Source organism: Dipodomys spectabilis, unplaced genomic scaffold (assembly GCF_019054845.1).
Source record: "Dipodomys spectabilis isolate Male_0828 unplaced genomic scaffold, ASM1905484v1 ptg000115l, whole genome shotgun sequence".
In the NCBI taxonomy this organism is placed as follows: domain Eukaryota; kingdom Metazoa; phylum Chordata; class Mammalia; order Rodentia; family Heteromyidae; genus Dipodomys; species Dipodomys spectabilis.
In genome coordinates this window covers 10,564,237-10,577,371 of record NW_024870792.1, presented here as the reverse complement: position 1 = coordinate 10,577,371, position 13,135 = coordinate 10,564,237, and the positions used below count along the sequence as shown (strand labels likewise).

The 13,135-nt window shown below is 35.9% G+C and overlaps 1 protein-coding gene across 1 annotated transcript in view; it reads left to right on the top strand.

The window, feature by feature from the left end:
* The window catches only part of Znf804a (zinc finger protein 804A), a 235,288-nt gene extending 222,362 nt beyond the window's left edge, over positions 1-12,926 (top strand). The window contains exons 3-4 of the mRNA XM_042688356.1: positions 6,375-6,505; positions 9,680-12,926. Coding sequence (XP_042544290.1) covers positions 6,375-6,505; positions 9,680-12,926 — 3,378 coding nt within the window. The remainder of the gene's footprint in view (positions 1-6,374; positions 6,506-9,679) is intronic.
* The last annotated feature ends 209 nt before the right edge of the window (positions 12,927-13,135 follow it).

Below are 13,135 nucleotides of genomic sequence, written 5' to 3'. Positions count from 1 at the left end.
TACAGGGCAGAGTGACAGCTAGAATCCCATGGAAGAGTTGAGGAGGGTTGCCTGAAGACACAATTCTTAGGAGTCTCAATTTTTTTCCCTTGAACTCTTTAGTTCTAAAGAGCCAGATTTACACATTATAAAGGGTGAGCGCCTTTCATCAAAGTTTGCTTACAATTTCATCTCATTAAAATAAATGCTTTCACAGCAAAATCTAGACTAGTGTTTGGCTAACTAGGGGGAATTATGGACAGGCCAAGTTGACCCATAGATTTAACCATTGCAAGTCTGCTTCTTCTTGAATGGGTACCCATTTACAGCTCCTTAACCCTTACCCAACATCCAACAGAAACACAATCACAAGCTTATTCTTGCCTAATATGATACAACTATCATGGATAAAACTGAAAACCTACAAACCCTTTCCCCAAAATGTGATGCAAAATCATCATTCATTTTTTCTTAATGTTCTATAACTTAAAAACTAGGATTTAAGTACCCATAACAAAATACTATGATAAATTCCAATACATCTTATAAGTTAGGATAAAAGTATGGAAGTGAAAATGCACTGAATGTGTATACTTTTATGTGTTTATTATCTGTATGTTTCTCATTTGTAGGTTCCACATCCATGAAATCAACATGGCTAAAAATAGTTGAAAATATCGCTTCCTTATTGAACATGTACAAACATTCTTACCATTAATATTTGACTAGTACAGTATCAGAAATATTTACCCAGAATTTACATTATATGCAGTGGTATAAGTAACCTAAAAATGATTTAACCTATATAAGAGGATGTATAGAGGTTATATGCAAATTTTGTGCATTTTATATAAAGAACATGAACATCCATAGATTTTGATATTTTCTCAGGGACCTAAAATGTCCTTTATACATATTGAGGGATGATTATAAATGAACATTACAGTTAATATTATATAATATATAATGCATTATATCCATATTATATATAAACATATATATATATATAAAACCACAACATGAAGAAAAATTCCTGATGACAATTACTGTTTTCACTTCTGTGGCTGCTCACATGGTTGTAACTGTGTTATTCTGTCATCTATTCCTGTTGTACTTAGTGAGCACCTTAACTATATCTATAATCACCCCTAAACTGTCTGTGCTCTCATTAGACTTGCTCGAATACAGTTGTCCTTTTTCCTTGATTTTTCTTCCAGAACAGGGTCTAAGGCATGCACCTGTATTCTACATATTACTTTTTGCTCTCAGTTGTGGAGCAACAGCCCAATTGGCTTTGGTAGTTTTCACAACACAGTGACTCCCTTTTTTACCTGTTCATTGAGAAACATAAAAAGACAAAAGTAACTAGGCCAAAAAAAATCTTAGCTTTTCATTAAAAAACAGCATTATGTCTCCCAGTGGAAACAATCCTCCCCTTGCATTAAGATATCTAGGCCAGCAGAGCACAAGGACACAGGTAGAAAGGTAATGGATCACTATAGGGACTGCAACCACTCTCGGATTTCAATTAATTGATTTGTAGACCCATGAATCCTGGCTTTGGGATTCATATGCATAGCACCCAGTATTCCATTCTGGTTCTAGGCATGTAATAGCCTATACAAGAACCTCACCGCAGTCCTGCAAGGTATTACCAGCTAGCTAGAGCTACATCTGAGGATTGCAAAGGCTACGAAGCAGCTGCTTCAGAAAATTTGTAAACATAGCAATCCCAGTAAATTTGATGAGCACGGGCTCATTGCTGAGTAAGTTATTTTGAACTGAACAATGCTATGTCAAATACAATATAAGACATTGTGCATAAGGCATTCTGTGAATGGTTTGATGAGTGGTATTGGGTACAGAGAGGACATGTCCATATCTAGAGTAAATTTCTATTCCAGGAAGAATCTAATGGTATTCCTTTAAAAATGGAAGCAGTCCAATTTAATCAACTGCCAGCAGGCAGCTTGCTGAGCATCCAGGGAATGATGGTATATTAGGGGTAAGTTTTAGTCTAGCTCTTGGAGCCAGGTTGAGTTTAGTGAGTGTAAATCTACTTGTCAGAGCTTAAACATAACCTCTTTCTCTACCACCATGACTAATTTTTTTTTCATAATCCCACTGGGTGATAGCAAAAGTAGCTGGAAAAAGATTTGCTGGTTGTCACACCACAAGCCAACCTGTCCATTTTGTTATTAAAATCCATTTTGGCCAACTCTGGGCTTTTCCCACAGGAGTGTGTTGAATTGCTCAGCCCATTTTGTCTCCAGCTTTTGAACATGTTTCTTCTAAGTCTATACCCTTCACTCAAATCCTTGTTCTCAGCTTATGACTTGATACATCATTTTATAAGCTGACCTTCTCCCTTTCCAAAGAAAATGAACAATCAGATTCATTGCATGAAGTATTGCCTGTTAGTGTATTTTCCCTCATTACTGGCCTCCAAGGATGTCTCAGCAAGGAGCTAGATAGCTGCATCTGTCTATTTTAGGGTGGTGACTACAGCTCACACAGCTGTCTGTAAGTCAGACCTAAATCTTATCTTTTGTCATTTGTCTGTTGCCCACAGTATGAATAGTTCTTTCCCCTCCCCCCACCATTTGTAAACCAGCAATTCAAAAGCATCAGTGTTACCAAGTAGTCATTAGTCCATTAGGGGAAGTAATTTAAACAGAAGTAGCTAGTTTCACTTTTTACTCTGGCTGTTCTTGCTGCTTTCTGTTGCTGTTGTTATTGTTGTTGTTTTGTTTTTGTCTTTAATCTGCAATATATCCTCACTTCCTTTTAAGTATTTTCTCAACTGTCACTATCCCAATGTGTCTTTCCATAGTGCAGGTGTTCCTTATTAATTCTCAATAATGCCATTAGTGGGTCTATAATGTATTTTGTAACTGATGAAATGTGAAAAAGTGAGTGGATGCCATACCATTAACTTCTATAAATCTACATTATGTGATACAGGAGTCTATCTGAGTAGAATGGAGGTAGAAACTGGTCCTTGTTAACTGAACAAAGAAGCTGTCATCCTGTAAAGGAGTTGGTAAAAGGGTCCTGGTCCAGAAAATAGCTGCCAGTCTGTAGTTGCTAAGAGTGATTGCAATAAAATGCAGGCAATAAAATTCTCAGTACTACAGGTACATCATTTTGAAGACATTGCAAGCTCTAAAGAGGAAATTTCCCAGACAGGCTTTCTGATGAAAATCAAGCCTAACAAACACCTTGATTGAGTAAAACACAGGCATACTGACCCTTGGAACTCTATCAGATAATAAACATTGGATTATTTTAACATGGTGAATTTGCTCCAAATTTGCTCCAAAAAATAATAAACATTCTCTAGTTACTCTATTTGAGATTTCTATCCCTCTTCTGGGCACAGTCCCTGCTTACTTTGCTTCACCCATATCAGTTTGCATTGTCTATAGGTTATATCACCACAATATTTATATGTTTTAATATCTTCATGTTCAACTATTAAATAACATTAAAAAGAATAGGATTTTTTCTCTTTGTCTTATTTATATATCAGCTGCATGTAGAATAACCTGATAGCGTCACTCAATGAAAGATAAATGAATATATGCATCACAACCTTGTCAAGGAGTCCTTAAGAATTAAAAGCTTGAATAACAGAGTAGAATAAATATGAAGAGAAAAATCATAAGGCATGTCTTAGGAAATTCTGATTCTAATGCTGTGCTGATTCTAACATTTATAATGACTCTTGAAAAGTCTCTAAAATATGCTTTCCTTCATTTTTATTCTGAATGTGAATAATAATTCAAGCTTTTTTGACATGTGTGTTTATTGCCAGAATCAAATCAGCAATTCTTATAATGCATTTCAGGAAGCCGTGTGGATGTTTGCAAAATATTTCTGCTTTCTTATCAAACAAATGGATACTAACAAAATATTAGCAAAATTAATATAGTAAAATATTAACAACATTACTTGCTGTCTATACATTTTTAAAAAATGAGTGATGCTATGATCACTGGCTATGTTACACATTCTCATATATACTGAGGGAAATATGCAGTTATATGTCTGTGTGAAAACTATAATAAACCTAAAAACAAACTCTTGTGTATATTTTATTATTCCAACAGTTCTACTGTAAGAATGGCCATATGAACCCAGAAACATTTATGAAAATTTGGTTTGCAATTATGACACAATGGTCATTGGTGTAATTATGAACGGAATAATCATACATATAGTTTTATATTTTCTCTTGTTGAACAGGATTTGTATCTGGCTAAAAATACTACTCTGGAAGCCACGCATGGTGCCATGTGCTAATAATCTCAAAACTCAGTAGATGGAGTTGAAAATGATAAAGATTAAATCCTGCTTCAATAAACAAAACAAAACAGCTGGCACTGGTGGCTCATTTCTGCAATCTTATTTATGTAGTAGGCTGAGACCTGAGGATCATGGTCCAAAGTCAGCCTGGGCAGAAAAGGTCCTAAGACTCTTCTCTCCAATTAACCACCAGAAAGCCAGAAGTGGAGCTGAGATTCAAAGTAGCCTGGAGAGCAAATGTTCAGGACAGTGCCCAGGCCAGAGTTCAAGCCCCAGCAACCTCTCTTTCTCTCTCTCTCTCTCTCTCTCTCTCTCTCTCTCTCTCTCTCTCTCTCTCTCTCTCTCTCTCTCTCTCTCCCTCTCTCTGTCTCTCCCTCTCTCTCTCTCTCTGTTTCTCTCACTCTCTCTCACACACACAAATTACATAATTTAATTTTAAGAATAAAATTTGTTATGTACAAGTGTCTCATGCCTGTAATTTTAGCTCTCAGGAAGTTGAAATCCAAAGGATCATGATTTGAAGTCACTTAGCAGAAAATTTTACAAGACTCTTATTAACCAGTAAGAAAGTTTGGCTGGAAGCATGGCTCATATGGCATAGTGTCTGCTGAGCAAGCAAATAGACTAAGTATAAGACCTTGAGTTTTAACCTCAATATCAGAAAATAAAATAGATAAATCCTCCTCTAGAAAAACTTCCTGAACACATATATTAATGGATAGAACATGCTCAAAATAAATTTAAAATTTAATATATTAAAATTCAATAAATGTAAAATTATTTTTTATTCTAGAAAAGTCACACATGTCTAGAGAGAGCTGATAGATTTATGTATGTATATATATATATATGTGTGTGTGTGTGTGTGTGTGTGTGTGTGTGTGTGTGTGTGTGTGTGTGTGTGTAAGCTTATATAAAATGCATCAAGTAAAATATAGGAAATCATTTGAAAGTGGAGCTCTGTGTATGTTATAAGTTGCCTTGGTTATATAGTGCTATGTAGATGGAATTGAGAATAATCAGGATAGTTCAGAATTATTAAACCAGAATGAATAGCATTTTTGAGGCAGAAAATTTCTAATTTGGAGGATACAGGTCATTTACCTAATACAATGAACAAGTAATTATGGAGTAAGTATGTATTGTGCATTCTTCTAAGATTTTTTATATGTGTATACACATATATATGTGTATGTATGTATATGTACATGTATAAGTCATTTATAAAATGCTCTTAAATAACTTTACAAAAATGTGACTGGTAATGTTTAACTTCTCTAGAATACTTCACCAAGACTCTTACATAGTAAAAATGTGTAATCACATGAACTTTCAGAAAAATGCTACTCTAATATATTGTCTCTGTGAAAGATATAATGATATAAATTGGAACATGGCACTGCCTTAATGTCCCTTATATTGTATGCCACACATATCTATTGACCATCTCTATTCAAATCTTCATGCTCTTTTATCTGCCATTAAACACATAAAAGTTTCTCTAGTAAAAATAAAAATAATTACAATATTCATAAAAATTTCCATCAAAGCAATACTGACCTTCTTCACTTCCTTGTATTTTTGAGAAAAATATGCCTGATATCTGAGAGAGGAGGTTACTAAAACCACTTCAGTACAGGTCTTTTGCCTTATGGAATAATATCACAAATTTGTTTTTAGAAGACATGCAAAAGACCAGAAAACTTATGTGTAGAACTTGCTAAAGTATAAGGAGTAATATATAAAACTAAAATACCTAAGTAAATTAGACTTGTTCAATTTATATTCAAGATGATTTTATTGCCTCGCCTGAATTAAGCAAGCAAAAATACCAGATAACAATTAGGAAGGAGAGGCAAGTTCTCAAGTCCAGTCTATATAACATATAGATATCTCTTACTTTGCTATGATAATATGCTCTAATATTTTCAGAAAAAAATACTCTTGTTAAAAGTAGGTTATTTTATGAATAACGTGCTTTCCTTTGGTGAACTCAGGTACAGTATACTGGAAAATTCCAACAAGAACAGAACTTAGAATTTACCACAAACAATACTACCATTAATTATTTCCATGTCTTTTAATAGAGACTCAAAGAACTGAAACAAAGAGAATTTGCTCGGAATGTAGCATCTAAATCCAGGAAAGATGAAAGAAAACAGGAAAAAGCACTCCAACGTTTGCACAAGCTGGCTGAGCTAAGAAAGGAAACTGTATGGTAAGTATTCACTGAAATGTTAAGTTTCCTTAAAATATGACAAAAATAAAAGGGTTGGAGGAGTGAGAAATAAAGGGCACAGATTTATCTTTTCTGTACCTAGAATAAAGCACACACATTTCCATGGCCTTCTGTGGGTTGTAAACAGTAATTTACATTTTATTCAAACACCTGTCTATTGCACATTTCATTAAAACGCCAAAATCATTATAATTTCAGTTTTTAAATATAAATCTGGAGAGATTGAAAGAAGGGGTGACATTGTCCAAAAAGAAATGTACTCTTTACCTGACTTATGTAACTGTAACTCCTCTGTACATCACCTTTATAATACTGTTTTTAGTCTAATATTATATTCTTAGACTATCTTAATTGAAAACTATTCTATTTTTGTGACAAGGAAAACAGGTTACTAAAGATGAGAGCAAGACTCTCTCTTGTGACCTTCTTAAACAAAAACAGTTTTAAGGGGAACTTAATTTTTGAATGAATATTTGGAGAACTTTAATTCAAAGTTCTCTTTAAAATTTAAAAAGGAAATCAGGAAGATACTGTGCCCTTTACAAGCATATATCAGAATTAGTGTTCCTGTGAATAAAATATAACTGAGCTGTTAGAAGTTCACAGCTCTTAAAGTTTGACCTCTTTCTCATAGTGAGCAGTGGCTAGATATGAACAGTATTAAAATTCAGACCTTATAACCCCAGCTAGAAGAATGCTATTAAAACAAAATCACTTTGGAAAGTGCCTTTTTATTTTCCCAATAAATAAACCTTTTCTTGTTATTGTCTATAACAATGATTTTATACCCTATCTATTTTTGTACTGAATAATGTTTTTGGATATATTGATATATCAGAACATTTTTAGGGAAGCTAAATTTAGAAAACAAGTCAAAGTAAAGTCTAAATATATTTAGAATTCTATGTGGAACAGTTAGAAAAAAAATAAACATTGCCACAATTCAGTAATGAGATATGTTTATTCTATATGAGAATAAGTGAAAAATTGGTGAAAGATAAGGTGATAAGAGAAGTGTGGGACCTATGTAATGTCTTATCCTAGAAGTGGCACTTGACAATGTAATTTCTGATATGGTATAAAAACAAAGCTCCAGCACAACTATGTTTATCACAGCATTTTTCACCATAACTTAGATATAGAACCAACCCAGATGCCCCTCAGTAGATGAATGGGTTAAGAAAATGTGGTATATATTTTGGAATTCTATACTTCCATCAGAAAGAATGACACTAACCCATTTGTTAGAAAATGGAAAAAAAACTTGGAAAAAATTATGCTAAGTGAAGTAAGCCATACCCAAAGAAATATACGTCCTATGGTTTCCCTCATTTGCAATAATTATTATATGTGTAGGATAATTTTATCAGATGAGCAGAAAAGCTCAAAAGCTATGTACATAAGACATTATAAGATGATGTTATGTGAAACGAACCCAAGATATGATATAAGACGTCTTTCTTTGTTGTTATTTTTAATGTACGATGTGATTTTTTTTGTTTCCTCTGCATGTTCTTCCCCCTGTTGTCGATGTACTTGATTTTGGTACCTTGCATCTTGTATATACATTTGTCTAATTTGGGGAGGGGAAGGAGAATCATAAAATGCTGAAACAAGGCCATAGGATGACCCACTGCAACAATGATATGTACAAGACAGTATATTGGACATCAACTTTACAACTTTGGGGGAATGAGAAGAGTGAGAGAGGTGAGGGAGGGAAGAGAGTGGGAGAAAAACAAAGGAGGAGGTAACTGCTCAACAAGAAATGTACTCATTACTTTACTCATGTAATTGTAATACCTCTGTACAACCTCTTTACAATAAAATAAAATTTTAAAAAGAACTAAATTTAAAAATATATGTAGAAAAAACTCCTATGGTTCTTACATAAATTACTATCTTCAATATAGACCTCACATAGTTCACATTGAATACATAAAAACACTCATACACAGTTTTCCACTGATTTTATTCTTTTAAAGATATAGAAGTAGAAAGTGATGCTGGTACTTCGTAGTAGAAAAGGTCAACACATGATGTTAGTGGTTAAAGAAAAATATTGAATAAATATTAGGAAATTTAAAAATTCAAAAAACAAATTTTAAGAGAATCAGATATTCTGCAATATTAATTCTGGCAGTATAAGGATAAGATTTATGAATTTGTTATATCTGCATATTGAAAAATATCATTTTTGTTTCATTTTTGGTTTTGGTGCCAATCCTGGGACATGAATTTAGAGCCTGGACAAAGTCTATGAGCTTCTTTTGTTCAAGGCTAACACTCTCATAAGTGAGCTACAGATTCACTTCTGGCTTTATGCTGGCTAATTTAAGATTCTCACAGACTTTCCTGACTGTGCTGGTTCCAAACCACAACTCACAGATCTCAGCCTCCTGATTAGTTAGAATTACAGGAGTGAGCCAATAGCACCCAGCTAATTAAATTCTTTAATCATATTAATTCATGGCTATGCTCCAATACCAAATTAGTAGAATTCTCGTCTCAAACATATTCCATTATCTGGAATAACTATATATTATGATATAACTCAAAACTTCAGGATATTTTAGATATTGAGTCTAAAAATCCCCAGAGACTCAGCTCTCCTCATGCTGGTACTTTCTGCCCCTAAGATATCTCTGCTTGGCAACAAATCAATTGGAGGATCATCAATTCAATGAAAGTCAGTTGAACTGGATTATTCAACCAAATTCTCAGCCTTCCTACCTTCAGCTCTTCAACCCTTCAATTCTTCAACCCTCTTCATATTTTCCATATAGTGAGAATGATGTCAACTACTTGTAAATTAGAAGTAATTGTACCTTAGGTAATTGTACAATGCTTTAAAATATCCCTGAAGAAACCAAGAGATGGAACAAATTTGGTCAGGAAGCACTGATTTGTGAACATAGCAATGGACTACAGGCATTGCTGTTCATAACTAGAAAATGTCATCTCAAGACAATATTTCCATGTTGTCCCACAAATAATCAGTAACTGGAAGGATGGCAATTTCACCACATGATAGTCATTTCCATACAAAGGTGTCAAAAGTGGGAAAATATTTTCATGGTGTTTTTAAGTTGTGTTTGAATACCTTTCTTCTGAAGTGTTCTATTTAACATGCACTTTGGTTTCCTATTGTAGTGCTCCTGGAAGTGGTCCCATGTTCAAGTCAACAACTGTTACCGTGAGAGAGAACTGCAATGAATTTCCCCAAAGTGTTGTTGTGGATTCGGTTAATAACCAGCAAGATTTCAAATGTACTTTGCAACATAGTGAAGAGAACACGAAAGATGTTACCACAATTCCTGTCGATTCTGGAAGTACAAATAATTACACAGCAAGAAATAACCAACCCGGGGACCAAGCCCAGGGAATTCACAGACACAAAATTGGCTTTTCTTTTGCATTTCCAAAGAAAGCATCCATGAAGTTGGAGTCCTCAGCTGCAGCCTTCTCTGAGTACAACGATGATGCCTCTGTGGAAAAAGAATTCAGCAGAAAAAGTAGATTTGTCCCCAGCACTTGTCATCTTCAACTATCTCCCGCAACAGATGTGCTTTTGAATTCTGAGGAGAAAGCTAACTCTTTTCATCCAGCAGAAGCAATGCACACTGACAAAGAGACTGCTCACACTCAAGAGATAAAAGAAGTCTCTAGTGAAAATGGTACCCTATCATTGCCTTCATTTTGCCAGCTTCAACTCCCTTTATCTTCCTATGCAAATAATTGCCAAAATTCAGTCCCATTAACGGATCAAATATCACTGGCGGAAGTTACTATTAATGAAAACATACCTGTGAGTAGTGACAGTTCTGAGTTGTCAGAAAATAAATCCATAGTCCTTGAAGCATCTGATGATTGCATATTGGGACAAGCTGCCACAGAGGAAAATGTGAAGAGTAATGAATCTACAATTGAAAATGAAAATAAAAATTGTCTGGAACCCCTTGCCTCATTGAATATTGGAGAGGATAATACAACCTTACATAAAAAATCACATTTATGTAAAAGACAATGTGAGCCATTTGTACCTGTACTTAACAAACATGGAACTACAGTTCTTCCATGGCCATCAGAAATGTTAGTCTATACAACTACAGAACCATCAATTTCTTATAGCTGCAATCCTTTGTATTTTGACTTCAAGTCTAAATTGAAGAACCACCTAGAAAAAGACAAGCTGCCTTTAGATGATTCTTATTCTCAACCGAAGGAAGATGCTACCAAGGGACTAGTCTCTGATCACAGGGACATATCTACTGCTGGACTCTCTGATTGTGAAATTTTCAGTAGCAAAAATGAACACAATCAAGTCGCTCCTATTTTGGCTGATGATTCTCCATTCAAAAACTGTGATTCTGGAAAAAATGAAACCCTGGTTCAGAAGTATAAAAATATTTCTTATAGAACCAGGAAAGCAGATAAGTACAATGCTACTAAAAGTCACACAAAACAAGACACTCTAGATGAGAAGTACAACAAAATAAGGTTAAAAGATGCTCATGAACACTGGTTCCATAAAAGTAGGAGAAAGAAAAGAAGAAGAAAGTTATCTCACTATCATCATGGGGAGAAAACCAAAGAATCCGAAACTCATGACAAAATGGAAATGGAGAATCATTACACTGACACAACTAGGAAAAATCTTCCAGACCCAATCTCAGAAAAGCAGTATCCAGACCCAATCTCAGAAAAGCAGTATGTGGCTGCTGAACAATTATTGGATTCATGTGAGTTACCTGATCAAAGACCGGAATCGGCATCTACAGATGTGAGTGAAAATGAAGAGATGTGGAAATCCTGGACAGGTGAATACAATGACAAAGAGGCTATCCGTTCCATAAACCATCGCAAACAGTACTTAGTATCTTCACATGAGCAATCCAATCCAACACTAATCCATTCTGGGGAGCAAAGTTTAACATATTCCAGAACTTACTGTTGCTGGAAAGCCAGACTCTCAAGCTGTAGTCAGGATCACAAATGCTTAGTTCTTGAAAAAGACACAAAATGTGTGAATCAGAATCCTCCCGTCAAAAGAGGTTACAATTCACTCGTGAGTGAATCAGAAAGATTCCACCGAAAACGTAGACAGCATTCATGTTCTTACTCTTCGGACGAAAGTTTAAATCGACAGAATTATTTACCCGAGGAATTCTCAAGGCCATCAAGTGCTTCTTTTGCTCTCTGTAGGCCTAAAAAGAAACGAAGGAGAAAAAGAAGCAGATTCTACCCTAGAGGTGAAACCTTGGAGGTGAAAGAAAATACAGAAAATCCCATGAAAGGGAATTCGTCTTTAAGTCACCTGGATGGGTTAATAATAAGTGAAGACAAAAAGGAGGAAACAAAACCACAAGAAGTTGCAAATGTGGAAAGGAACTCGCAACAATCAGAGAAAGGCAATGACCAACTGGTTTTCCACCCTGGTAATTTGCTTCCTTCTGAAGCCGATGGTGAAGCTGGGCCTTTGTTAATGGAGAGCACTCCTGGCGCTTTACCAGAGGCTTCCCATGATTCTCCCACACCGCCCTATGTAGCTAGTGTCCCAACAAAGCAACCAACTGATAATACCTTACTTGTCCACAAAGGAAGAAGTGAGACTAAAAGTATCCGTGGAAAGCAGATTCCTTTCAAGGTGCCTAAGACTGAAAGGAACTTTCGACAGCCACAGCCTAATTCCTACCTTTGCCATTATGAACTGGCTGAGGCTCTTCCTCATGGAAAGATGAATGAGGCATCCACAGAGTGGCTGTGTTATAATTCAGGAATCCTTAACACACAGCCTCCATTACCATTCAAGGAAGCACACGTCACTGGCCACACCTTCGTAACCACAGAGCAAATTCTGGCTCCGTTGGCTTTACCGGAACAAGCACTGTTAATCCCACTGGAAAACCACGAGAAATTCAAAAATCTCCCATGCGAGGTCTACCAACATATAATACAGCCAAACATGCTGGCCAACAAGGTCAAATTTACCTTCCCTGCAACTCCACTCCCTCCCCCCAGCACACCTCTGCAGCCTCTGCCTTTGCAGCAGCCCTTGTGTTCTACCTCTGTAACCACTATCCACCACACTGTACTGCAGCAGCCCGCTGCCGCCGCTGCCGCCGCAGGAACCTTTAAAGTGCTTCAGCCACACCAACAGTTCCTCTCCCAAGTCCCAACTCTCACCAGAACGTCCATACCTCAGATCTCAGTAGGACCAGTAGGACCCAGGCTTTGCCCAGGGAACCAGCCACCTTTTGTGGCTCCTGCTCAGATGCCAATCCTTCCAGCTTCAGTTCTTCATCCTAGCCACCTGGCATTCCCGCCTCTGCCCCATGCGCTGTTCCCTTCCTTGCTCTCTCCACACCCAGCTGTCATTCCTCTGCAACCCCTCTTCTAGTCATCACCATCAAGGGGCAAGAAAATATGCTCATGACGACTACTGCTATATGCATAAGTGTTCATCAAAATTGAAAGCTATTGAACTGATGGAAATAAACTGACCCAAATACAGCCTTGTTGATTTTCAAATCAGTTACTGTAAGTGTAATGATGCAAATAAATTCTTAAGTTCCCTATATAGAATATTATTAAAGCACTGACTAGTTT